This window comes from Sceloporus undulatus, chromosome 8 (genome assembly GCF_019175285.1).
Source record: "Sceloporus undulatus isolate JIND9_A2432 ecotype Alabama chromosome 8, SceUnd_v1.1, whole genome shotgun sequence".
Classification (NCBI taxonomy): domain Eukaryota; kingdom Metazoa; phylum Chordata; class Lepidosauria; order Squamata; family Phrynosomatidae; genus Sceloporus; species Sceloporus undulatus.
The window spans coordinates 17,496,694-17,524,305 of NC_056529.1; the positions used below are offsets into that span (position 1 = coordinate 17,496,694).

Genomic DNA, 27,612 nt, shown 5'->3' on the forward strand with positions numbered 1-27,612 from the left:
AATAATAATAATAATAATAATAATAATAATAATAATAATAATAATAATAATACCAGCCCTAAATTCTTTTTCAGGTAAATATCTGCAAGGTTTTAGGTTATGCAGAATACTTCATTATTTTAGTTTATTTGTACAAAAAGAACATGGAGCTTTTGCTGGATGGCTAATTTTTGTGCAATGCAGAGTTTGGCTATTAAGCTTTTTAGTTTGGGAAAACTCAATTTACGTAATGCTAGCCCTTCTGTTTGTATCATATGACGGTGTGGCGATGCTTAAGGCAACTACTGATGTTTTTCATTTCTTGGGGAAAAAATGACAACACAGAGACTATTCTCTTGAAAAGAGGCTGTGAAATCTTGAAAGCTGCCCTTTTTTGCCTCGACGAGGGGAAAATATGTATTTAATTTGCAAAAGAAGCTATCTGATTTTTGTTGTTCTTTTATGAGGTCCCAGAGCACTCTTGTAAAAAGTGGAGAGAAATTTAAAGTGTGTGTGAGAACGAATACACACACACACACACTTACTTTCTCCTTTAAATGGTCTCCTCTTTGCACATTTTAGCCTTTCAGGATAAGACTTATAAATGAACACTTTGATGTCAAATAACAGTCACATGGTTTGGAATAACAAGGGTAGGAAGTGCTCCGGCAAAGCATTAGAAAGAGATTGTGGGATCAAAGGCAAGCAGCTGGATGTGATTTGCATTTCTGCGGGACTTTTTGCTGATGCACACAATCACAGCTCTTCACAGGGGAACATGGGTCAAAGGTGGTTTATGGCACTGGAATATGACAGTTTGATCATTAATTGCACCTCCATAGAACCCTTCCTCTGGGTATGTTGAAATGGATGTCAGAAGAGGTTTATCAAAAGCTTGATCCAAAGAGCTGGATTAAAAGTTTCAGAGGTGGAGGATACTTTGAATTTGTGATACAGTTGGCCTTCCACATTGGCAGCTTTGGCTTTTGCATGTTTGATTATTTGCAGAATTACTTGATATGTTCTTTCTAAGAATCTCTAGATGTTACAATGTGACTCTACTGAAATTTGACCATGGAGTCACATTGGAGGTCTTAGAGATTCCTATAGAAAACATTTCTCTAAGGCAGTGGTTCTCAACCTTCCTAATGCCACGACCCTTTAATAAAGTTCCTTATGTTGTGGTGACCCCCAACCATACAATTATGGTGTCTCGGTTCCTAAGACCATCGGAAATATGTGTTTTCCAATGGTCTTACGTGACCCCTGTGAAAGGGTCATTTGACCCCAAAGGAATCGTGACCCACAGGTTGAGAACTACTGCTCTAAGACATTTGTATGTGAATCTATGGTCAGCTGATGTTGACCATAGAGTTGTGCTGGAGGACCTGTGCTTCCAGTTGATGTTAACCATAGAGTTGTGCTGGAGGATCTGTGCTTCCAGTTGATGTTGACCATAGATAGTATTGGAGGACCTGTACTTCCAGCTGATGTTGACCATAGAGTTGTGCTGAAGGATCTGTGCTTCCAATTGATGTTGACCATAGAGTTGTGCTGGAGGACTTGTGCTTCCAGTTGATGTTGACCCTAGAGTTGTGCTGGAGGACCTGTGCTTCCAGCTGTTGTTGACCATAGAGTTGTGCTGGAGGACCTGTGCTTCCAGTGGATGTTGACCATGGAGTTGTGCTGGAGGACCTGTGCTTCCAGCTGATGTTGACCATAGAGTTGTTCTGGAGGACTTGTGCTTCCAATTGATGTTAACCATAGAGTTGTGCCGAAGGATCTGTGCTTCCAGTGGATGTTGACCATAGAGTTGTGCTGGAGGACCTGTGCTTCCAGTGGATGTTGACCATAGAGTTGTGCTGGAGGACCTGTGCTTCCAGCTGATGTTGACCATAGAGTTGTTCTGGAGGACTTGTGCTTCCAATTGATGTTAACCATAGAGTTGTGCCGAAGGATCTGTGCTTCCAGTTGATGTTGAATCACATAGAATTGTGCTGGAGGACCTGCGCTTTCAACTGATGTTGAGTTGTACTGGAGGGCCTGTGCTTCCAGTTGATGTTGAACCACATAGAGTAGTTCTGGAAGACCTGTGCTTCCAGCTGATGTTGACCATGGAGTTGTGTTGGAGGACCTGTGCTTCTAGCTGATGTTGACCATGGAGTTGTACTGGAGGACCTAGAGATTCCTAGATAAGGATAAAACAAACAAACAAACAGTGATTTTTTTTTTTATTTGCAGGTTTTTCAATTTCATGGGGATCTTGTGTCCCTAACCCATTTTGGTTTACAAATGCACAAATTTTTGTTTTGCAACATTTATTTTCACGTTGTTTTATTTTTCAAGACAAACATCCACTTTTTGTGACAATTCCCCTCAATAAATCTGAGTTTATATGTACTTTTTGCTTTGAAATCTGCATGGCAAAATTTCGACCAGTGTGAGTAAGGAACAAAGTAATGGTGTGTCTATCTCTGGCTTCACTCCTAACCAACAGAGACTATTGGCTTCCAGGTTAATAGGGCTGTGAACCCACTCTGGATTTTAATCCAAACTTTAAAGGTGTGGAACCCTAGGCCCAAAATCGGTTCATCTTCTTGGATAGTTCCTTTAAAATTCAGACTAAAATGTGGAATGGATTCGCACAGCCCTCCCCAATAACGTAAAAGCCACCAGCCATCTTTGATGGCTGCAGTTACATTTTGAGGAGAGAAAGGAAATTTCCACTTCAATGGCTCAAGTAATAGAAGAAAGACATAATGCCACTTGCATAGTTAAAAAGGCTGCTGATTATAGCACAGTAAGACAAGCCTTAAGTGTTATCTCGAGATGTTTTCATTTGTGTTTGATCCAGCGCCTGGTACAACTTTCACTCATCTACCTCCTATCGCCGGCACTTTAATCCACTTGAAAGACACAACGAGCTAATTTTAGCTGTTTTTAAGCACTTTTCCCCCCACCTTGACATACAATGAGTCTCAGTGATCCCAACCACTTGTGTGTGTGTTTCCTTTCTAATGTTTTCCCTGATCCCTTTCCCTTTCCAGAAATGCTCCTTTTAAAACTTATGCATGGTGATTAGGTTATCACCATCATAATGAAAACCAAATAGAGACAAGCTTCTTGGTTGTTGTTTTTTTTGGGGGGGGGGGGGTTGGAAACGGGAGAAGGTATTAAGATGGTCTGGCTGATATGGGTAAGGAAACCCAACAGCAGCACAACACTTTTGGAAACCCAACCTTCAGCGTTGGCTCTGAAGCTAAAAAGTGAGATAGCCAAGTATTGGGACCCATCTTTTATGTCAGGATGGGCAACCATGCCAAGGTGGAGGTCTAATTTTTGTACCTACATCCTCCAGTGAGTCAGAGGGATACATCTCAGCCAACTTGAAAGTGACACAACATCACTTCCATGCCGTTTTAAGCCACCGATAGTCAAGTCTGGTATCACAGGAGCAAATTTGCCTCAAATGTTGTGGGTGTGTTGTTTTCTTTTGGGGAAGGGGCAACATTTCACTCAGTTTGTGAGAATCTGAGAGCTAGAGCAATGTTGCTTTAAAAGTTGGTCCATAAACTGAACCCTGCCAAGTTGGAAGGAAGGAAGGAAGGAAGGAAGGAAGGAAGGAAGGAAGGAAGGAAGGAAGGGTAACTGTAGCCAATGGGTACAAATATGGTACTGGTCCCTAATACAAGAGAAACTGCTGGTCCTCTATATCAGATAGCTTGAGATGCACTGGGCTAGGAGATGTTGTCAGAAGCTTTGGATTTCTGTGATATCAACCAAATTGTCATGTTATGGAGGTGATAAGAACAGCAGCACTTTTGTTTTCTAACCTAAGAACAAGATGTTACTATTTGAATATAAAATGCAAAGATGTATGTAGTCTGACCCTAAACCTTGCTTGGAATAGAATAGATCATCCTTCCTCAGCCTTTTGCCCCACTGATATTTTATATTGCAGTTCCTACCATTTTGGACGATTTTCCATACTAGCTGATGGAAGTGGAATCAACCAGGCGAAAGTTCCAGGTTGCACGAAATATTTGTAAGGATCACAGCCATTGCCTTTTTCCTTCGTCATCATAATTTCCCCAGACCTCCACAAAAGCTCCAGAAGCTTGAAATACAATGGTTTGTGCAATACCTTCATCTCTTAAAGATGTGCGAGTGCGCACACACACACTCTCTCTCTCTCTCTCTCTCTCACACACACACCATCGTAGCAACTCCTCAAAGAACTAAACTGTCTTAGAATTCATGTTTGGGTTCAGTATGCCTGCAGTTTTGCTGAGTTCCCAAATGGGTTGTTGGTACTCCATGAAAATACGTGTTGAACACAAGTCCTGTTGCACATATTGTACAAGGACAGTCTGCACCCCTTGGACCAAAATGCATTTTTTAAAACCTAACTTGGTGCATGTCTACTTTATTTTCTAATTGTTGAAAATCCCACTCCCCACCTCACACCATCGCCTCTTTTTTCCCCCATATTAAAAGTTGGCTCCCAGACTTGAGACTTGACTTGAAAATATCTTGCAAGGTTTCAAGACTTGAAGACAGACTCTTGAGACCTAACTTGATACCTGGAGTAAAAGACTTGAATACATCCTTGGAATTGGAGCACATCCTCTCTCTCTGGATGCTCTCTCTATGTCACTAGTATAACAGAAAACAGTTTAGGGAGATAGCCATTTGAAAATAAGTACAGTAAATAAATTGTGCTACCAGTCCTTTGAATATCTCAACTTTAGAGTGGTATTGGTGCTGTGGTGCCTATAAACTTCCCAAATAAATGCACAGGATATGCCTGAATTGATTTCCTTTGGTCTTGAACATCCCCCATTAACTCTAGTTACGCTTTGATATTGAAATTAGCCATGTCCAGATAGGAGCAAGTGTCTGTTTTCCCAGGGAGACTTGTATTACCGAAGTGGATTTACACAGTCAAACATAATGGCTATCACTGCCATCCAGCTGTATAATTCTGCTCCCCACCTCTCTCCTCCCAACTCCACTCACACAAAGAGAGATTTGCAAAGCCATTATGCTATAGAACATTATGTCGACATTATGCATCTGAAAATACCATTCAGTTAATTGACCTCTTTCTTTCTGTGAGTAGCCCAAGAAACATAGAGCATCAACCTAGGAAAAGGCTACACATTTTCTATACCTGTTGTGGAAAACAAAGCAGAACTTGGAGGTAATGAGTTACATGTAACTGAGTTACCTGCAATAAGTTATTGACTTACATCTCTTGGTAGTGAGGCTGCAATGCAGTCCCTTTTTAAAAAGGCAATGCATTGAAGATGAATGAAGTCCCTTCACTTTGGTGCCATGAGCAAGGTTGCAACCTCTCACTTGGTTCATTCCTACAGTCAAGAATGAACACATTTTAAAATGGATTTTTTCAGTGCTCTGTATGCTTGTAACCTTCCACCTTGGAGTATAACTGACATGGGAGAGTAACTGCAATATGAGAAAAGGTTACAACACAAGGGGCTTTTTGGCTTAGAAAAATGGCAAATAAATGGGGGAGCATAGCAAAAGAGCATATCTTTATGCAAGATATGGAAAAGGTTTCTCTCTCTTTCTCACAGTGTCACTAGGGTTAGTGTCATCCAGTGTGGTAAAAACAATATCTAAAACTAGCACCTCCTTATTGATTTCATCCCATACCACACCATACAGGATCCTTGGTAATGTTTTTGCACTAGTTACTCGTATACCGTAATTCCCATACATCAGTGAACTGATGCAAATAAGAACCCAAAAGGAAACTTGCATGCAACTAATGTTAGTGTCTGCTGGTTCTGTTTCCAGGTGCTTTCCTCATTCCTTATATCCTCTTCCTCGTCATTGCCGGGATGCCTTTATTCTATATGGAACTAGCACTGGGTCAGTATAACAGAGAAGGAGCTGCCACGGTATGGAAAATCTGCCCGCTTTTTAAAGGTAAATTCTAGGTTTTCTGCTGAAGATGTTTGCAATGTGGTCCTTGATAATGTAGAAATTTCCAGTGCTTTGCATCAAGGGAAGCTACAAGGATAACCAACTTGCTTATGCTAGAGAATAACGTTTGACTAACTTCCTTGCATTCTATCCAATATTGGTCAAATCAATATTGATCAGGAAACGCAATACTTACACTAATTTCATGTCTATCTGTGCATGCCCATACACACATCAGTTTAATTGCTTAAGGAATTAGATTGTTTGATAAGACAAACCTCCAGATATTCTTGGACTACAGTTTTCATCATGGTGCAGGATTGTGGTGTTGCATTCCAACCACATTCGGAGGTCCCCAGTTTCTCCACCTATATTTCACAATATGTCCTGTAAAACAACGAAGGGAAAATTGTTGTGAACCGTCACAAGGGCAGCTTGATGTCACATGCACTCTTCTACTTTCTGAACCCCATGTCCAGACTACCATTACCACCAACCAACCTACCAACCAACCAACATATAAATAGGAGTCAGCCAAAAAGGGAGACACTGTCACTCCTAGAAGCTTCTCCTTGAAATTAAGGTTCAGTCCTCCTTGTTTCACTATCAAAATTGTTTCTAGAAATCTAGAAATAGAGGTTTGTTTGTTTTCTCATTTGGGCATGTAGCGTTGCTTACTGATGCATAATGGGTGGCATCCATACTGTAGAAATAATTCAGTTTGATACCACTTTAGCTGCCATGGCTCAGTGCTATGGAATTTTTGGAACTGTAGTTTGTTGTGGCACCAGAGGCCTCTGACAAAGAAAGCTGAATCCCTTACAAAACTACAGTTCTCAGATTACTATAGCACTGAGCCATGTCTACTAGCATTTCCCACTATGGCCAATATATTTAAATTTTAGATGGAAGTTCGATGAGAATTTTGGCTTACTCCTAGCTAGATGGACGAATGTTTAGCTGGCTTCAAAATCTAGTTTGAATTGAAATGGAACATAATGCACCAGATTTCATATCTCCATGGCTCAGTGTGTCCCCAATAAATGAGCATTTCTCTCTAACAATTGCGGGAGGAGGATTAAAAGTGTGTCTCTAAGCAAAACCAAAAAAAGAAAGAAGGAAAAGAGATCCCCCCCCCCCGTTCAATGTCATTTATTAGTCAGCTAACTGCTGCACATCAGACTAATATTAGTTATAAATATTGTGATATGTGTGCCATGGTGGTAATGACATGGTCCCATCACATTTGGCACTGGTTTGTATCCTATGATCACCCTGGAAGTGTTCATTCAAATGATAGGATCCAAGGGCTGAGTTTAGACACTTGAGCTTCCAGCTGTTCTTAATAGCAGCTTGTGTCTTGAGCAAATAGCCCACAATTTATTTCTGAAACAACCTCCAATGATGTCACTGAATAATTTCCATCCAGGGTACTATGCTAGATTTTTCCTTTGTGTTTGTGCTAGTTATATACACACACTTCTAGACTGACCTCCTGGTCAAGTAATTGGGCAGAGAGAGAGAGAGAGCTTAGAAGAGGTATATTTTGGAATAGAAATCTCATCACCCACAGTCATGATGCTGGCTAAGGAATTGTGAATTACACACTCATCCCTCTGTAGTTGCGGCTTTGATATTTGCAAAATTGATTATTCACGGATTTGACTAGGTTCTCCAGTGCAACTCTATGGTCAACTTTAACTAAAAGTTGCACTGAAAGACCTAGCGATTCCTAGAGAGAATGCTCTACTAGGCCTTTGTAGATCCTCCAGTGTAGTTCTATGGTCAGTGTCTGTCAGATGTTGACCATAGAGTTGCACCAGAGGACCTAGAGATTCCTAGAGATGTGTCCTCTCCGGTAATTTGTGGTTTTTCCATATTCACGGGGGTCTTGTGCCCCTAACCCTGGTGAATATGGAAGGATAAGTGTAATTCAGAAAGTTTTGTTACCAAACTTTGGAGTCAAATATGACCAACAGACCACATTATGCCCTCCTACTGTCTAGATTTGGCAGGGAAAATCCCAATTCCTCCACGGTCCCATTTTTTCAGCTACTTTAAAAATGTCCCAGTTTCTCTCCATCTTCCACTTTCCCCCTTTTGTTCTCCACTTACTTCAGTTGCTGCAAACCAAGCTCAAAATGCAAAAATAGTTTGCACTCAGTTAACTCAGCAGGAGGAGAAGAGAAGAGAGGGCAGAATCTTGCTCTTCCCAGTGCATTTAGGCAAAAACAAACTGCTGCAGCCTTTCCTAACTTGTGTGTTCTTACTATTTGCTATCATGACTGCATTCTGATGTTCCTTGGCCACCTATATCCCAGTGTTCATGTGTGAAATGTTGTTAAATGTTGTGACATATTCCATTATGTATAGCATGTTTCCCCCAATTTGCCTTTAAAAATGTATTCATTCTAATAATTATTTTTTTTTTAAATGCCCTTTTAATTTTTCTTTTCTCTGACTTTAATTTCATTTAGTGACCCCATTTTTGCTGGGTAAGCACAGAATGATCCCATACATTCTTGAGCTATAACCATGAACCATTAAATTAACCTTCCCTATGGACATGACTGAGTGGAACGAAATGTAAAACTGCATGTGTCACCTGGTTTTCCTTTGCCTCCAGGCGTGGGCTATGCGGTGATACTCATAGCACTCTATGTGGGCTTCTACTACAACGTTATCATCGCCTGGTCTCTATATTACCTGTTTTCATCATTCACATTTGGGGAGCTGCCTTGGACGAAATGTGGCAATCCTTGGAACAGCCCAAATTGCACGGATCCCAGAAACGCCTCAGCATTTGTCCCTGGGACCTCTTATTCCAAGTACAAGATTACGCCTGCAGCTGAATTTTATGAGTAAGTGCACAAGTGTGCATCAATCCTCATGTGTTCTGCTTCTTTGAACATTTTGCACTTGGCCCAGGCATTCCCTGTGTCTCCATCAGTATGGAAACTGTGTTTTTTCAGGAGGACAGTATAAATTCCTTTCTCAACTATGGATACAAGAGGTCTCCACCTTCAGAATATAGGAATGGAAACTTGCTTTCTGCTCAGAAAATGTGGGGTGCACCATCATGATGCACGGGCATCGGAGCGCCCAAATGGCACTCCTCTCAAGGGGCGTCACCATGGCACACGAGTGCGCCTGTGATGCCTCTAAAAAGAAGCTGCCTAGAGCGGCTTCTTTTGAGGGAGCGGGTCGGTACTTCAGTGTATGGCTGCTGCGCCACTGACCAGGGGCAAAGACGGCAGCTTTTAGCTGCCCATCTGTCAAGCTCCTAAGTTTCCCTAAGGGAAGAATGGAAAACTCTTGGATCTCTGGATATTTTGGCCTTCAACTCCTATCATCTCCCCTATAAAGATAAGAATTATGTGAGATGTAATCCAAAACATCTGGAAGGCAAACATTCTTAAGGTAGTGCTCTTACAGTGTGCTCCATTTTCATCTAGATGACTGACTTCAATGGAGCTTTGGCTTCTCTGCCTTGTATTTGGGAATAGGGGGTTTAGGTTTGTTTTTCCTGGCTCCGTCTTAAAGACCAGGACTGAAAAACAAAGCCGGCACATCTCATAGAGGCACGTCATGTTCTTTTACATTCTCTTTCCTGTTTAGGCTTCATATCCTTTTAACAGCGCCATAAAGGCCACACTTTCAGTACCGCTCACAAAGGAGAAATGGAATACACAATGAAAAGTAATCTAAGGGTCTGTCTTTCTTATAGTGTGTTTGTTACCCCAATAACAATCATATTGCAGAGATATCTTAATCTCAGCATATTTCTATGCACATGTTTTCAACTGCCCTTCCAAGAGTCTTGTAAGGGTACCAAGGTGGAGACTTATAATGAGATATAGTAACTAGGATCTTCCTATCAGAGGATCTTCTATGCAGTTAGACCGCATTTCAGCAACCATTGCTACATCCTCCAGAATCCTGAGATCTTTAATTTTGTGAGGCACCAGCATTTTTTGGCAGAGAAGATGAAAGAGCTTGTAAACCTACAAATCCCAGGAATCCCATAGGATGGAGCTGAAGCACTTAAAGTGAGATGGAACTGCATTATTTCTACCGTGTAGATGCACCCTATGTCAGTAGGGCAGAGAGCTCACTTCAGATTTTAGTCACGATTTAAAGGATTTTTTGAATCCTACGCTTAAAATAGCTTGAGTACTTTGGCTAGCTCCTTAAATTTTCAGATGAAAACCCAGAGCAGGTGCAAGGCCCATTCAGTCACTTCTTGGCTTAAAAACTTAGGTCTTCATTCTAAGAAAAAGTAACTAGGTTGGAATTTCCTGGGTTAATGCATGGATATGTCTTACCAAGGTTGTCTTTTTCAGATGGTGTTCTTCTCCACTTTTTGTGATGAATTTCTCAGCTCAGAAATACAAACAAGAATATATATGGGTATATTGTAAGCTGCCTTGGGCCCCTATTTGGGAGAAAGGCAGCATAGAAAACAAACAAACAAATAAAATGTTTGCATGTAGTTCAAGGGATTGGGCCCTCTCTAGCACAGAAAGCTAAACCTCTCATCAAATTACAAATCCCAGGATTCTGTAGGATGGATTCATAAGTGTTAAGGGCTACCAGATCTCTTCAACCAGTATTGGGAGGCCTTCTAGAGATTTTAGTTGACCATTCCCATCTGCCCTATCTATCATGGTCAGTGGTGAGACATCAAGGACAGTTTTAAGCCAAAACATCTGGATCACTAAATGTTCTCCACACCAACATTAGAAGTTGACTGATGCCTCTTCAGTGATACATGTCTGTTTTACTGATGCCCTTTCTATGTGCCTAAGGGGAGATGCTCAACAAAGCTGAGTTTTGCTTCCTGTTATTTTATTCCCTGTTTCTTAGACTTTTGCATGATTTTCAAGACCTCTTCTAGCCATACAATTCATTCTTTGCCAAGACTGGATTATGTCATATCAGATTCTCTCTCTGTGTGTGTGTGTGTGTGTGTGTGTTGGGGAAATGATTTAGGCTGCTGCCACACTGCAGAAATATTGCAGTTTGACACCACTTTGGTTCAATCCTATGGAATCCTGGAATTTGTAGTTTGTTGTGGCACCAGAGCTCTCTAATAGTGAAGGCTAAATGTCTCACAAAATGACAAAACCCAGAATTCCAGAGCTTTCATCCATGGCATTTAAACCAGTGTCAAACTGCATTCATTCTGCAGTGTACATGCAGACTAAGTGCTCTTTGGAGCAGAATGACCTCACTCCATTGATCTTCTCTTTCTCTTGCTTAGGCGGCATGTTTTGCAGCTTAATGAAAGCAGTGGCATTCAGGACATTGGCTTGCCGCGATGGCAGCTCGTACTGTGCCTCTTTGTGGTCGTGATTGTCCTTTTCTTTAGCCTGTGGAAAGGTGTGAAGACTTCAGGAAAGGTATGGCACTGCTTATTGGTTGAGAATCCCATGCAATGATCATGAAGAGCAGGGAAACCATGGTTTGTCATCTTAAGTGCAGTGTCAAGCACTAAAAGTCCAGATTATAGTTTATGAACTAGCTTCAAACTACAATTGCAGATCAAGGGTGGACAACTCCAGCAGGTATAAGGGCCAATTTCCACATAGGACCCACCTCAGGCCAGAAGCCTTGCTTGAAACAAAATTTCAGCATATACCATTTCAAACTAACAAAATGTTTGCTTTAATGACAATTCCCCTGTTTCTTGCTGAAATGTTGCAGCGGTTGTTCCCAAAATTTGGTTGCATAGTTTTTGGTCTGAGGGGCGTTGAGGGGCTGCACATACTCTATAGGTTGCACCCAATTTTACATCCTGGCTTTGTGTCTAACTGTGAACTATGGTTTGACAAGTTGCCTTGGTTTCCTATATACACCTGTAGGCAGTCAAATAATATTAACTTTGCACAGATATCGTTCTAACAAGTATATGAACACATATACAAAACCATCCCCTTTTGTACTCAGTCCAGATATCTTCACTTATTTAATTCTTACACATGAGACTGAAAAATTTCAAGGTTTCTTCCACTATGGATGAAATGATGAGATATCATTTGTATATATTCGGATGATTGGAGGGAAGAGGACGCCTTTTTTTTTTTTTTTGCAAAATATATTGCACAAAACATATATATTTTTGTGCAATATATTTTGCACAGTACATAGCGTGTGCAAAATATATTTTGAGTAACAAACAACATAAAAGGGAGGAAAGCACTTTTGTTTGTTCTTCCATTCTTGTGCAGAGGCACAAACGTATGGCAGAGGCTGACTACTTTTAGGAGTGGATGTCTCAACATGTCAGAAAATCCTTTCTCATCAAGGATCCCTACTGTCTCTGCAACCCTACTGTTTACATAGGGAAAGATTATATTTTGGGAGTACTTAGAATCATAGGATCATAGAATTGTAGAGTTGGAAGAGACCACAAGGGCCATCCAGTCCAACCCCCTGCCATGCAGGAAATCCCAATCAAAGCATACCCGACAGATGGCCATCCAGCCTCTGCTTAAAGACCTCCAAAGAAGGAGACTCCACTACACTCTGAGGAAGGAGTTTGTTCCACTGTCGAACAGCCCTTACTGACAGGAAGTTCCTCCTAATGTTGAGGTGGAATCTCTTTTCCTGAAGCTGGCATCCATTGCTCCAGGTCCTGTTCTCTGGAGCTATAGAAAACAAGCTTGCTCCCTCCTCAATATGACTTCTGAACTGTGCTCTACTCTTAGAATCAAAGAATTGGAGTTGGAAGGGGCTCCTGCTCAATGCAGGATAGGATCTTGAAATAGCAGTTCATGACCACATTGTGAAGACTGCTTGCAAGCGTTTAGCTCATGGGTCAGCTACTCCCTTTTTTGGACAAGATAGATCTGGGTGCTCTTGCAGAAACTTTGATTGCATCCAGGATTTTCAATTGTAGGCTTGCTTGCAACTGATCTGAGATTAAGTCTCATCCTCTAGGGACAGCCAAAGTGCAAACCTGGGGCAACATGTGGTCATTCAAGGCTATTTTTGTGGTCCTCAACCCTAAAGAATCTTTAGAGTGATCTTTTGGTATGATCCACCAAAATACTCACTAAAAGCCTTGTAGAATGGGAATTCATCTTTTAAAAAACATTATTTTAATATAAAAATACTTTTTTTTTTACCCCAAAGCACAATTGGGCTTTTGGCCACTTCTGTTCTTTTTTTTTCTTCTGAGGGCATTTTTGCAAGTCCACCCAGCTCTCAAAGGGCCTTAGGAACAGGAAACCTGCCCCTAGACCCACCATAGTTGCCCACTTTTGCTCTAGGTTTTTTATTTTAAAGAAAATAAACTTGCATTGTGTGAGCGGTAATGTTTTTAGAGATTCCAAGGAGAATAACAATATTCTGCGAGGCATACAAATGCCCCGTATCCAAAGGATCATTTGTATGAGAAGAATCAAGCAGGTTCCACCCAAACATCTAGAGCCAGAAAACACACCGTGTCATAAAAATAAAATAAGCGAAACCATTATAAAACAGAACATGCAAGGTATTGTAAGATATTTCCTGACTCCAATAGTTTCAGTTCTCCCCCAGTGGTGGTGGGGGGGATGATTTTCTCCAAATGAACTGCTTTAGTATGTTAGATTGGCTGGAACCAAAAATACCCCAACAATAAAAATCTGTGCATTTGTTTGGATTAAATTTTGTGCCAGGAGGCAATTTGTGTTGGAGGGAGCAGTATGTAGCAAGCGGCTGTAGTTTCCTGATGCTGTTTATAGCTGCGCAGATGAAAATATCCTAGAGTAGATATAGTTCTGTGTGAAGACAAAACATGACTCTGGCTGTATCTGTATTGCAGAATTAAAGTAGTGTAACACAACTTTAACTGACCAGCTGAGCAGTTAATAATCTTCTCAACTCATACCTATTAAATTTTGTGCCAAAAGGACCATATCATCCGCATATAGTAGAATATTTATTTTCCGATTTCTCAAGGCCACAGGAAAATTAGAATTATGGGGAAATCTGGTTAGTCTGGAATTAGAAGGAATGAAAAGGAAGAGGAGGGTAGTGTGAAAGCCCAAAGGTTATGCACTCTTTTTCTCATCACTATAAGCCAGTTTGTTGTGTCATTATATAAGAGAGTAGTGTGTAAATAAGTGTAGTTTGTGAATGGCATTTAGAAAGAGTGTGTACTGATTGGTTCTTCTTCTCCTTCAACTTTCCTTGAAGAAGAGCATGAAAAACTGAACAGTAATGAAGACAGAAAAATGTCCTGTTTAGATGACTTCTCCAATCCCATTAGTATCGGTGTCCCAGATAACATCCTTAGAGATCCCACATAATGTAAGGGGAAGATATGATATAACCTTGGATCTGCATTTTTAAAACAAAGGACCAAAGAAAACATGACCTTAATCTAGTTGTTCTTCTCATATCAAGTAGAAATGTTGCATAAATATGGCTTCCATGGGTATAGACTTAGCATGTTCTTACTGATGAGCATTGCTTCCCCAAAGGGAATCAACCATCAGATCGAAGCCCATTGTAGTAATAGCCACCAAAATAAGGATCAAAATTGTGTTGGTCTCATCTTGCAGGTTGTATGGATTACAGCCACATTGCCTTACGTTGTGATATCTGTACTGTTAATCCGTGGACTGACTTTGCCTGGTGCATTTGATGGAATCAAAGCATACCTCAGCATAGATTTGAGAAGATTAAAAGAAGCCACAGTAAGTAATCTGTTTGGATACTAGTTTTTGTTTATAGGTGGATGGTGTGTGTGTGTGTGTGTGTGTGTGTGTGTGTGTGTGAGAGAGAGAGAGAGAGAGAGAGTATAATTGAAAAGATAATTAAAGAGAAATCATAATAAAAAGTTTATCCATCCAATTATTTTGATTTTTTTGTTACAAATATGAGATAGGATACTTGTTTTTCTTTAAAGTGTATGTTTAGGAAGTAATCTTGGCTGGTTTTGAAAAAGCTAATATGTTTGATCATGATTCAAGTGTGCAAATATCGAAATGAACCCAATTACAGTATATACTCATGTATAAGACTTGAAATTTTAGTCAAAAAAAGTGACCCCCAAAAACCTGAGTCGACTTATCCATGGGTCAATGTAAGTATTGTACTTTAACTCATGGACCATCCCTTGTTGAAAAGTAAGAGAGCAATCTGTCCTGGAAGCACTGACTTCTCTCTATTCTCCCATCAATCCAGCTTTTAATATGAGCATAAACAGTTATGGTTCCTGGAATTTTGTACTTTCTTTGGCATTGTTTTCCTTTGCTACATCCTTTATGGCCCTAAATTGTACCCTCGACTTATCCATGGGTCATATCAAAATCCATAATTTTGGCCCCAAAACCTACCCTTGACTTATACATGAGATTGACTTATAGTCAAGTATATACCATATGTGCAACTGGGATGACAAAAGTAGATTCGCCTATCTCCTCCTTCACTCAGCATCTTCTTCAGCCTCCTAAAAATGATACATAAGGTGTCTGGGAAGCCTGATGAATGGGGGAGCAGGGGAAGAAACCCAAGAATCAGACAGATGGAACTTTCAAAATTGGAGCTCCTCTCCTAGTGAATATTTTGGATCCAACCACCAGTCCATATCCAGTTATAGTTAGTTCCCCACCAACACTAGTATAATGGATCCCTGTCTTCCCACCTCCTTTCTGACAATTTAAGTTTCTTGGCTGTTCTAGTCTACCATTTTCTTTCTCATCCTTCATACATGACGTCTGCACTTTGAACTAAAGCTAACTCTCTTCTTTGAGTCTAAAAAGGAACCTTCTGGCACCTTAAAGACAAACCAGTTCATTTAGAGATATAACCATGATCGTCTGGAATATCAATCTACGAAGGGATCTTGTAGCACTTTTAAAGTTTACGGAGCCAAAGACATTATATATACCTTTTCGTATACTTAGAGAGAATCTATACAATGTAGAAATAATGCAGTTTGACTTCACTTAACTATCATTACTCCATCTTACAAAATCGTGGGATTGTAGTTTTCTGAGGCACCAGCACTCTTTGTCAGAGAAGGCTAAAGACCTTGTAAATCTGCAGGTCCCAGGACTCCATAGAATGGAGCTACAGCACTTAAAGGAGTGTCAAACTGCATTATTTCTGCCATGTAGATGCATCTTTAGTCTACTTCCTCAGATGCATGGCCCATGCATCATAGACGAAGTCTATGAACGCTTATACTACAGTCTCAGAGGTGCTACAAGGTCCCTTTGCACAACAACCAATTTATCGTTGTTGGTCCACCTTCAGATGCATGTGAAAAATGAAGACTTCTGCTGAAATAAATCAGCCTTTGTGGTGCTACAAGCCTACCTTATATATATATATATATTGAAAAATGCAGCTATCTCTCTGAAAGTCTCTCTGTGAGGAAATGCTGTCAGCAATCAAATATGCCCAAGCTACAGACCTTGAAATGTTGACTCTGCAGAACTGCTATGTATTGACTTCAACAACACTATTATTGAGCTGTACTGCTTTCTCAAACTATTTCTAGTTTGCCAAATATTTTTCCAAGAGGTGCCAGCCAGTCTCTCCCTCTAATCTTTAGTGACGACATTGCTGCAAATGTTACTATGGTATTTTGCTAGTGTCTAATTCTTGCTTACACATAATAAATGGCAGATTTATAGTGTAGGGAAGAGAAAACAGTGAGGGAATCCACAGACACTGAAACATATTCAGGAAGCTCCTGATGGAGAACAATGGAGAAGAGACACACACTCTTCCTGATATCTCAGCTTTAATTGAGTCATTCTTGCGGCTCCTTTTGTGGAACAGATATATAATTTCAAATGCTCTAGACTTGTGTTTCACAACAATTCATTCATTGCTGTGTAATCAATGAGGTTACAGCTTCCTGTTATAAGCATTTTAGAGATGATTCACTGCTCATTGTTCAATTCTGATACCATCAGGAGGATATAGGCCATCTCCAGAGATTAGCAATGTTGGACATCTTTAGGGACCTAGTCATAGGATCCACCATCCCACGAGCATCACTGTACTCAGTAGGAACATCCAACAGTTTCAGAGAATGTTCTTGGGTTAAATCTGTTGGAAAGACTAACTGGGGTAGGTGGGGAGTACTCCGTCTACAGATAGGTAGATAATGTTAGGATGCTGTGCTGGCTTACATGTCTGGGAAAGATGGAGGACTCAGAGTAGAAGTGAAGAAGACCTTGTCTAGACAAAGTCGAACTGACTATCTGTCTCTAATTCTGTTGCCCCTTGTAGGCACATAGTCCTTCATACAGGCAAGGTTGCACTCATCCTTCCATGGATAGAAAGGTTCCTTCCATCTTCAGTAAGCCTACCATTCAGAGTATTCCTTTTCCTATTAAAAGGGAAGGAGGTGATCTTTCTTGATTTGTATCTCCTCTAGCTCTCTCCAAAAAAACTGTTCTGAAAGGTTGGACTCTCCATTCATGGACGACCTCTCCAACCAATGTTTTGATATATCTACCTCTCATCTTCATTCACTAAAGGTCATTATACCAACCTATTTGCAGGCACCTATATCAGTGTCAGTCTAGCTCAGTGGTTCTCAGCCTTCCTAATGCCATGACCCTTTAATACAGTTCCTCATGTTGTGGTGACCCTCAACTGATCGTCTTTTCGATGGTCTTAGGCAATACCTGTGAAAGTGGTCCTGCAGGTTGAGAACCGCTGATCTAATTCATTAAACAGAGCTAGGTTCATAAATAAGCAACTGCAGAAGTATAAATAAAGTGTATGAAAAGGCAGTGGGGAAAAAAGAATTCAGAAAATTCAGTTGACAAAGCTGGATGGTCTGGACAAATGCAGAGATCTGTGGCTGGAAGAACATCAAATATGACATTAAATATGATATATGTAGGGATATCACTACAGAAGAGTCCCTCTGTTTTTTCACTAGTATCTCATTTTGGAAGTTGGGAAGTCTGAGGGAATGGCTAAGATAATATTTGGGCATGTTGACACTCAAGAAGTCAATCCTTCATATTGCCAGGACTGAAGTTGTTCAAAGTTTTTAAGGGAAGCATCAGGAACATACACTACACTATAGTCCAAATGGACTAATAGGCAACGGCATACTTTAAGAATTGATGAAATGTTATCTCCATAGATGCTTTGATAGTGTATTCCTGCATGGCACAGAGTTGGACTGGATGGTCCTTGTGGTCTGTTCCAATTCTATGATTCAGTGATCCTGCTTAACAGCCAGATAAGCTGTTCAAGGATAGCCCAATATATAAACCACTATGGTAGTCAAATCCAGAGGCCATTCTGAGTTTTCTTGTTCATCGTCTAAGAAGAAGGTCATCTTTTTTCTCTTTTGTTTTTGGTTTGCTTGTTTCCTTTTATCTCATGTTATCGTTAAAACAAGGAGAGAGAAGATGGTTAAGATGACAGTGCTCTGTTTCCTTTATGCAGGTATGGATTGATGCAGCTACACAGATATTTTACTCTTTAGGAGCTGGGTTCGGGGTCTTAATTGCTTTTGCCAGCTACAATGAATTTAACAACAATTGTTACAGGTAAGACAGATACCGTTGAAATGCTTAGACAATTGCAATCTGTCTTGTTTATTTGTTTGTTTGTTTGTTTGGATAAATTAATTAGAACTTTTCATTCTCTTAAAAATGTTTCTCTTCCTACATATAGACGGGGATGGATAATGGGATAATATTATTCCAGAAAGACGGTGTTCATTCCCAAGGGTGTTGTTCTCCTCTTATATATGAAGAGATGCAGAGCTTTTTAATTTTATAATTTCCAAAGTCTCTTGCAATTCAACAAAAAGGAAAATGCAGCCTTAAATCAAGTTAAAATTTTGAAATAGCACTAAGCCAGCCGGAGAGGTGAAAACAATAAGAACAGCACGGAACCACGTTATTGGAGTTAAGAAATAAAAAGATTAGATGTCCTGGGTAAATATCAAGATCTTTGACTGATATCAGAAAGTAATTAAATTTGGCATCAGGAGAGTTTCCTAGGGAAGAGCATTTCAAAATGGAAGCACCACAACTATTTGGGCTAAGCTATCTCTACCCATAACTGGATGATTTTAGGGTGTTCCTGCATAGAAGTATTCAGGTTTTCATGCTTCTTAAAACAATGGTCGAGATCTTACATCAGGGACATGGAATATAACTGTATGCTCAATGAGTTTTATGAAGCAGTTATACCAGGTTCCCTCAATGGTGAATTGCGACACTGAGCAACTGAATGCATAACCGAAAAGGTGTGCACATATACATGTACAACGTGTGTATTCATCTATACACCATCATGTCCTATGCACATGTATATCCATGTACAGCCATGTGCAAGACACAACCATCTACAGTGTGCAGTTGTCATGGTGTGTACACAATGAGCGATTGTGTGCAATGCACAACCACATACAGTATGTAACCATGCACTGTGGCAATGCATATGCAAGTTCTCTTCTGCAAGCTAGAAACAAATACAGCACAGCTGTATCCATCAGAATTGGATACCAACTTATGTAGTGTAGTAGTTCGCGTATTGGGCTAAGACTCTGGGAGACATGATTTCAGCTGTGGAAATCCACTGGATAATCTTTTCATGGTGAACCTATTCTGAATCAATCTTGCCATAATGTCAAAAAAAAATCAATGAAATGTTTAGGTTTATAGGCAGCATCAACAGAAGTATGAGTACAGTTCAAGGGAAGTAGCAGAGCCACCTTGTTCTGGAATAGTTCTAGTTCCTGGCACCACAATTCAGAAAAGATATTGACAAGCTGGAACATGTACAGAAAAGAGTGACCAAGTTGATCAAAGTTCTGGAAACCAAGCTCTACCAGGAACAAGTTAAGGAGCTGGGGGTGTTTAGCTTGGAGAAGACTGAGAGGCGACAGGGTTGCTACCTTTAAATATCTGAAGGGATGTCATGTAGAGGACAGTGAACTTGTTTTCTGCTGTTGCAAAGACTGGTACACAAGTCTTCAAATTACGAGAAGAGATTCCACCTAAACATTAGAAAGAACTTCTTTACTATGTTCAGCAGTGGAATAGATTGCCTGGGAGCACAGTGGATTATCTGTCTCTGGGGATCTTCAACCAGAGGTTGGGTGGGTATCTTTCAGGATTGCTTTGGTTGTGTATTCCTGCATGATGGGATTGGATTAGGAGATGCTTGTGACCCCTTCCAGCTCTTCAGATTTAATGATTCTACAATTATATAAGAAAACTCTATGATAGGGTTGCCATAAATTAGCGTTAATATGAAGGTCCCTATGTAATAACAACAAACCAGCTTGAGATCTTTCTGTAATGAAGTAAGAGAACCATGCTTTGGTTTCAACAACTTACTATTTTGTCTGCTTTTGATTTGAATTTGCCGTTCAATGGCTTTAGGGCTGCATGCAAGATTTCCTTGGTGATAATTAATGGCCATTCGTTTGTAGCAGAAGTGACACCTGTAATCACCCCTGGCTCTCCAAATGGCAAACATCTGTCTTTCACAATCAGATTACTGTTAGTCAGAACCAATCACTTGGAAGTGTGCCTTTAAAAGGAGACAGAAAGAAGGGGGGGGAAATGGAACAATTTCCTGCATAATTGCTCTTATCCTGTAATTTGAGTATATTTACCATGGCACAAATGGGTGACTTTTTCTTTCTTTCTTTCTTTCTTTCTTTCTTTCTTTCTGTTGCTATTTCTTGTTCTCCTTTAGGGATGCCCTGATGACCAGTACTATCAACTGTGTCACCAGCTTCATCTCGGGGTTTGCCATTTTTTCTATCTTGGGCTATATGGCACATGAATACAAAGTCGACATTCAAGATGTGGCCACTGAAGGTAGGATGTCTTCTCCCTTCTGGTTAGAATGGAAACATCTCTTTCAAACCTCATGAAACACTTGCCTCCCTTTGTTTAGCAAAAAGTTGTACCAGATTCTTCGTTTCAGGTTAAATACACCATTTATAGATGGATAGACAGATAGATAGAGAACATGCAGAACACAGATAGCATGGGAAAAGGTGGGTGGGTTGAGTATAAATTCCAGAAATGGCACATTTCTTGGGATTGCAATCCAAAATAGGAACTTTTCCAAGATCTGGAAAGCCTTGTTTGCACTTGGAAGTCTAACTGAATGGATTGCGCTTGTTTGTTCCCTTCAAGTAAAGGTTAACAGGTGGAATAAGAGACAGGTCACCTGTCCCTTTAATAATTTTGTAGAAGGAAAACTCAGCAGGCATTACTTTCACTAAAAGCAATACTTACAAAAATCCCTTCTTCTACACAATCATTAAAGAGGCAGGAGCTTTATTCCTTATTTCACTTGGCAGGACCTACTTGAAAATCTCCTCCCTCCTTTTATAAAATATAGGCTTGTATTTGTACTGAAACATTTGTGGGGTAAAAGCTATCCATGGCCCCATTCCCACTTACAGATAAATCAGTGTGCGATCCGAATCAATGGATCTATTTGACAGCGGAGCGTGGTTCCCACTACATTTGCCCTGATTGCATTTTTTTCCCTCCAATATAATCCACTTGTGGTTCCCATTCACAAATGAATTGATTCAAAATGATTCGGTTCCAGCAGGCCAAAGGGGAAATTTGAATCGATTCCAATCTGCATGTGGTTCACATTTGTGCAGATTCAGTTTATTAAGAAAGAAGCGGAAAAAATCAGTGTGAAAAAGAATTGGGTTAAATAGTGCATGACCCCCCCCCCTCTTGGAATCATTTCAGCGATTCGGATTAAGTGGAAACCAGGGTTATTGGAACTGGTTCAAACCGATTCATGATCCGGTTTAAAAGGTAGTGGGAATGAGGCCCATGTTAGATTTTCCCCTTTCAAAGCATCAGGGATTAGCATGACAGTTCAGTTTACAAGATTCCATAGGTTCTAGATGGGTCCATTCCTATGTCAGCCTCTAAAATGGATGATGGATGATGGCAGATATAAAGTGGAATGAAGCAGCAACTCAAGTCCAGCTCAAACCGTTGCCCCACGCAGCATCCATTTAGTTACTCACTGCTCTGTATAGTTTCCCTGGAGCAGGGAAAGAGAACAAAGCTATCCATTTTAGGGACTGCATTTGAGCTAATATAAGATGGTGGGCATTAAATACGAAACAGAGCCAAGCACTGGCTACAGGCTCTGATTCAAAATCACAATTGCCTGCCATATAAATCTTTTGGATGAAAAGAGTAAAGTGGAGGAGATGAGCATGAAGTGGCCTCCATGAAGTCTGTCGCTGGCTTTGTCTTCTAATCCAGTTACTTTTCTTAGTCATCCCTTCCATTGAAAAATGTGTGTCGCCTAGTCATCCTGAACCATTAAGTTTTCTTTTCCTGTTGTCATGAAGAACTGAGAATAGATTGACTATTTCTTTTCCACTTGCCAAAAGTGTTTTATTTTATCACCAAGTATTGCAATTGATGTGCAGGTAGATTACAGTGACACCTACTGACAGATTACAAGCATTGCAACATGGTAAATCCAATAATGTAGAGTGCACTGGATAATAATATCCTGAACTAGAGTGAACATAGCTAATCTATCCAATCTGAAGAAATAACACCACCACCACCACCAATAATAGATAGATAGATACAGATGTACATCTAGGTTAGTTATCTTATATTTATAAAATTAGGAGACAAGTCTTTTCTTTTCTTTTCTTCATCAGGACCTGGATTAGTTTTCATCCTTTATCCAGAGGCAATTTCAACACTGAAAGGATCAACTTTTTGGGCAATTGTCTTTTTCATCATGTTGCTTACACTGGGCATTGACAGTTCTGTGAGTATTCCTCTTTTTCTGAACTATTACGTTTTGGTCATTTCTTTTGTTCTTGGATCCAAACAGGTACAATCGTTGTGTTTGTTCTTAGTATGTTAAATTTTGTAAGCCACCTTGAGTCCCATTATCCCAAAGGACATGATGATAATGATGATGATGATGATGATATCATAAATTATTGGCCTAAACATAATTTCACAGCCAATTCTTTTAAGATCCAAGGGAAGCAAAATGAGGAAAGTTTTGAATGTATTTTTCACATTTATTTGATAATTAAGAACTTGGCTGCGACTGTAGACCTGACCTAAACATGGAGTACTGTAACAACACTCAAAGCCTCTCCATCTCAACTCTGAAGTGGTGCCAAGGTTTGTATCCTGTCTATATTTAAATCAAAAGCCCATTCACTTCTTGGGAAAGCATTGAGAGGTTCTAAACAAAAGTATGCCAAGTGACTGTGATGCTTAGGGTCACTCTTGCTGTTCCATAGTAAGAATTCTCAACAAGTAGAAAAGCTCTTGAAGGCACTCAGTCTTTTCCCCCTTGGTGGAAACAAAATATCTTTAATATACCAGCATCTTTAACCTGTCCATGACCAGTGGGTAAGAGTGTAGATATAGGGGGAAATGAGGACATTGAATATTCTTCCCATCCCTATTCTCACTTATCAGTTGCATGTGACCTGGAACTATGTGTGTACATTGGTTGTCATCAAAAGGATTCCAGCCATGGTTACCATAAACCAACTTCATCAAGAGGTTGAAGTACTTCCTCTAACCCAGTGGTCCTCAACCTTCCTAATGCCATGACCCTTTAATACAGTTCCTCATGATGTGGTGACCCCCAACCATAAAATTGTGGTGTTTCAGTTCCTAAGACCATCAGAAATATGTGTTTTCTGATGGTCTTGGGCGACCCCTGTGAAAAGGTCACTCGACCCCCAAAGGGGTCTCGACCCACAGGTTAAGAACCACTGCTCTAGGGGCACGCATACACACACACACACACACACACACACACACAAATCAAAGGCATAGCCGTGTTAGTTTGGAAAACCACTATGCAAAGGGATCCTGTAGCACCTTTGAGACTAACTGAAAGAAAGAAGTTGGTCGCATGAGCTTTCGTAGAGCTTTATCACACTAGCGAGCAAACGGGATTGAAACAAGAGTTAAACTAGAGAAAACCCAGGGAATGTCATGTGCTAAACATCAGGCATTTCCTGGTTTTCTCTAGTTTAACCCTCGTTTAAATCCTGTTGGCCCACAAGTGTGATAAAGCTGGTAGACTTGAGCCTACTTCCTCATGCATGCATCTGAGGAACTAGGCTCAAGTCTATGAAAGCTCATGCTACCAACTTCTTTCTTTTCATTAGTCTCAAAGGTGCTACAGGATCCCTTTGCATAAACCCCCCTCCCAGGCTTTCTTGCTTTTATTAAAGACAATGGAGGAAAATGTTTGTTATTGATTAAATACACATCGTGGCAAGAGTAGATAGAGAGACTCCGTGGGTGTATGAGTGTTCTTATAATACTACATCTTGAACCATGATGAAAATCACTTATAATTAATTCAAGACAAACTTTAAAAAACATGCACAATGCACAATTAAACTGATGAAATCCACTGATGAAATCCACTGCAACAGGATGTGGGCTTTGTTCATTAGCTTAATATGGTTTTCTTTAAGTATTAAACCAGAAGTTCTCAGATGTTTTAGTGTCATGAACCCAACCCCTTTGGCAGTCTAGTCAAATGTATGGATTGCTTCTCAGAATAATGTTTTTAAATGCATACAGCAGAATACATAACATTTTAAAGGAACTGAAGTGATTTAATTTTTCACCCATCCAAGTTTGCAGAAATTGACCCACAGGCCCCAGGTTAAGAGTCTCTGTATGAATCACATTAATCACAGTCTGATCAGTAGGTGAAGGATGAGGGCATTGCCCCTTCAAAATAAGAAATCTCCCCTAAAAAGATTTCTTTCTAGCATTGCAGATAGTGAGACATTGAACATTGTTCACACCAAGAACTCTTCTACTTGCTGTGTTTGCATTCCCTTGCTACACTTGTCTGCCCTTTTGCTTCCAATGCCTAAACTGTATCTGTAAATGCTTGACTGACACTTTATGGTGGTGTCTGCACTAGTCAGAATACTCCGGGAATGGCCTGAAGTATTCTGGCATCAAAGCGGCTCCGATTTCTGCCATTGTCAAGGCCCTCTGGGCAGCTGTTTGGATGAATGTGATGCTATGCCACCTGGCGCAGCCACTGCCAATGAGAATCACTTGCTCTGATGTCAGAACAAAGGACCCAGCATCCATCACAGTCTGGGTACCTCATTTGGATCTCAGTGGTTTGCCACAATGGTGGCATCACTGAGTGGCACACTGAGATTTGCCACACTGCGTGGCACACTGGGATATGTTACAAACAGCCATCTGGTTTTACAACGGAGGGCTGTGGATCTTCTGGGAAGATCTGGATCAAAAAGCAAGTTTTAAAAAATGTTTTAATGGAGATATATGGAGGGTTCGGCACTGAACTGGGTGGATGTTGTCTTAGGGTGACCAGACATTCCCCTTTTCCAGGACATGTCCTACATTTAACCTTTCTGTCCAGGAGGAATTCCAAAATGTCCTCCAATATGGGCATAGCTAAGAAACATGAATTTATATTTCTGTAAGTGTTTTAAGCTTTTATTTCATAATATCCTACGTTTTTCTTGAATGACATACATTTTGCTGTGCCTTGTCCTCCTTTGCTGTTATAACATCTGGTCTCCCTGTGTTGTCTGGAGGTTGTCTGGACAGTTGTCACCAGACACAGGGGTTTGTCCCCACATTGTCCTGTCTCATCGCTGTAGAAATGGGGGAAGGATGATTTATTTGGGCCATGTGGACATGGCCTCAGTTACTGCAATGCTAGAAATCTGGGAACTGAAGGAAAATGTCATTGAGTGGCAAGGGGACAGAATTCTTATTTGGAGGCAATACCTTCATTTTTGCCCCCCAAGCTATAACCCTGTCTATAGCTATTAATAGAACTTCCCAACTCCAGGGAAAGGATTTCTTTCACTATCAGACACTGAGTTGTCTTACAAGAGAAGACTGCATTCTCCACCTCTTCTTGCTTTTGAATTTCCCCAAGTCACCTTAGCTCTTGCAATGGTCAGAGGTGGAGACAAAATGATCTACTAGAAGGGCCTTAGTCTGTTCCAGCCAGCCAATTCTTAAATGATTCCAGAAGAGTTCTTGTTGTTGATGTTGGTAATGGATGGCTTTGAGTTGTTTCTTTTCTTCCTTCTTAGATGGGGGGCATGGAAGCTGTCATCACAGGCTTAGCAGATGACTTCCAGATCATAAAAAGGCGCCGGAAACTTTTCACATTCTGTGTCTCTTTTGGCACGTTCCTTCTTGCTCTCTTCTGCATCACGAGTGTAAGTATAACCTTTGGGAAAACATTGCATGTACAGTAGTAGCATTGTAGCAGAAATGTCCACCTGTTGTTGTTTTTAGGCCCCTTTGCAGTTGACAAAAAAGTGAGAGGAAATTTCTGAAATATTTGTAGAGAGCAGCAAGCAAAAAACAGAAATGCTGGAGGACTATCTCAGTTACCCCAAAAGTGGTCACAACAGCAGAAGCATTTCTTTTCCCACATCCGACGTTTTTAAAGCTTTTCTGGATAGATCAGTCTGGTAAACAGTGTGATAGTCATATCTTGTCCATGTTCCTAAACAGTAGGGATAGAAATAGCTCTGTGTGTGTGTGTGTGTGTGTGTGTGTGTGTAAAGGTATTCCCCATTGACAAGGTTGTCAAGTCGTGACTGACCATAGGGCCGATGCTCATGTCTGTTACTAAGCCGAAGAGCCAGCATTGTCAAAGAGAGTTTTATACGTGTGTGTGTGTGTGTGTGTGTGTGTGTGTGTCAAAAAACCCCAAAGAGAATAATTTTAGACAAGTAGGAAACTGCCATTCAGGAATTAATACACATTTTTGTGTGTGCAAAGAGTACAACATTTTTGTGGGATGCGCAAAAGCACACCTTTCTCTTCTGAAAACAAGTTCCTGCATAGAGAACTGTTAATTTCTGTACAGAACATTCTGTTTTCTGCATGCACACACACACACACACACACACACACACAACCCCAGACCCATTCTGCTGCACAGAGTTAAGTCCTAAAGTATAATTAGATTTCAAAAACTGTAGAGCTTGCAACACCTTTCTTGCAGGGATGAGAAAAATGGTGAAAATATTCATTCATCCAGAAGCAGGATATTCCAGACTTCTCCTGCTCCAGAGCAGACAGGGCCTTAATTCACCTGCCTACAATATTTAATTGTTGTTTTGCAGACTATTTTCTTTGTTTAAATAGTGTTGTGATAGTTTTTAAAAAGAAAATTAGCAGGAAAAGAGTATCTTTGCAGTATCTGTGGCTTTCTAATGATACTCACCAGTCATGATCTTTAGCCTATAGCTGTTGAACAGAAAGCGCACCTGCATTTGATTCTTGTTTGAACTGATTTGTTCAGTTCCATCCTTGCTCCATCTGCAAATGCATGATGACACATAACAGACTGACGTCAGTTATGTACAAAACAGAAAGCAGTGCCTTATATTTCCATATTTTATTTTGTTTTAAAATAACCACACAATAGTCATATGTTTTCTTTTGGCATCAAACAGGCTGGACAGGTGTAAAAACTGTTTAGCCATCTGGAGCTGCCTTGTGTCCCTTTCTTTTGTTGTTGTTGTTGTTGTTGTGTGCCTTCAAGTCATTCCTGCCTTATGGCAACCCTTAGACAAAGCTATCACAGAGTTTTGTGAGGCTGAGAGTGTGTGACTTGCTCAAGGTCACCTACAGGGTTTCCATGGCAGACCAGGGATCCAATCCCTGGTCTCTA

The 27,612-nt window shown here is 40.4% G+C and overlaps 1 protein-coding gene across 1 annotated transcript in view; it reads left to right on the forward strand.

Moving 5' to 3' along the window:
* SLC6A2 (solute carrier family 6 member 2) overlaps window positions 1-27,612 on the forward strand; it is a 52,111-nt gene that overhangs the window by 11,062 nt on the left and 13,437 nt on the right. Inside the window, exons 2-9 of the mRNA XM_042437909.1 lie at window positions 5,803-5,934; window positions 8,558-8,792; window positions 11,195-11,333; window positions 14,484-14,618; window positions 18,349-18,452; window positions 20,620-20,744; window positions 22,589-22,701; window positions 26,015-26,143. Coding sequence (XP_042293843.1) covers window positions 5,803-5,934; window positions 8,558-8,792; window positions 11,195-11,333; window positions 14,484-14,618; window positions 18,349-18,452; window positions 20,620-20,744; window positions 22,589-22,701; window positions 26,015-26,143 — 1,112 coding nt within the window. The remainder of the gene's footprint in view (window positions 1-5,802; window positions 5,935-8,557; window positions 8,793-11,194; window positions 11,334-14,483; window positions 14,619-18,348; window positions 18,453-20,619; window positions 20,745-22,588; window positions 22,702-26,014; window positions 26,144-27,612) is intronic.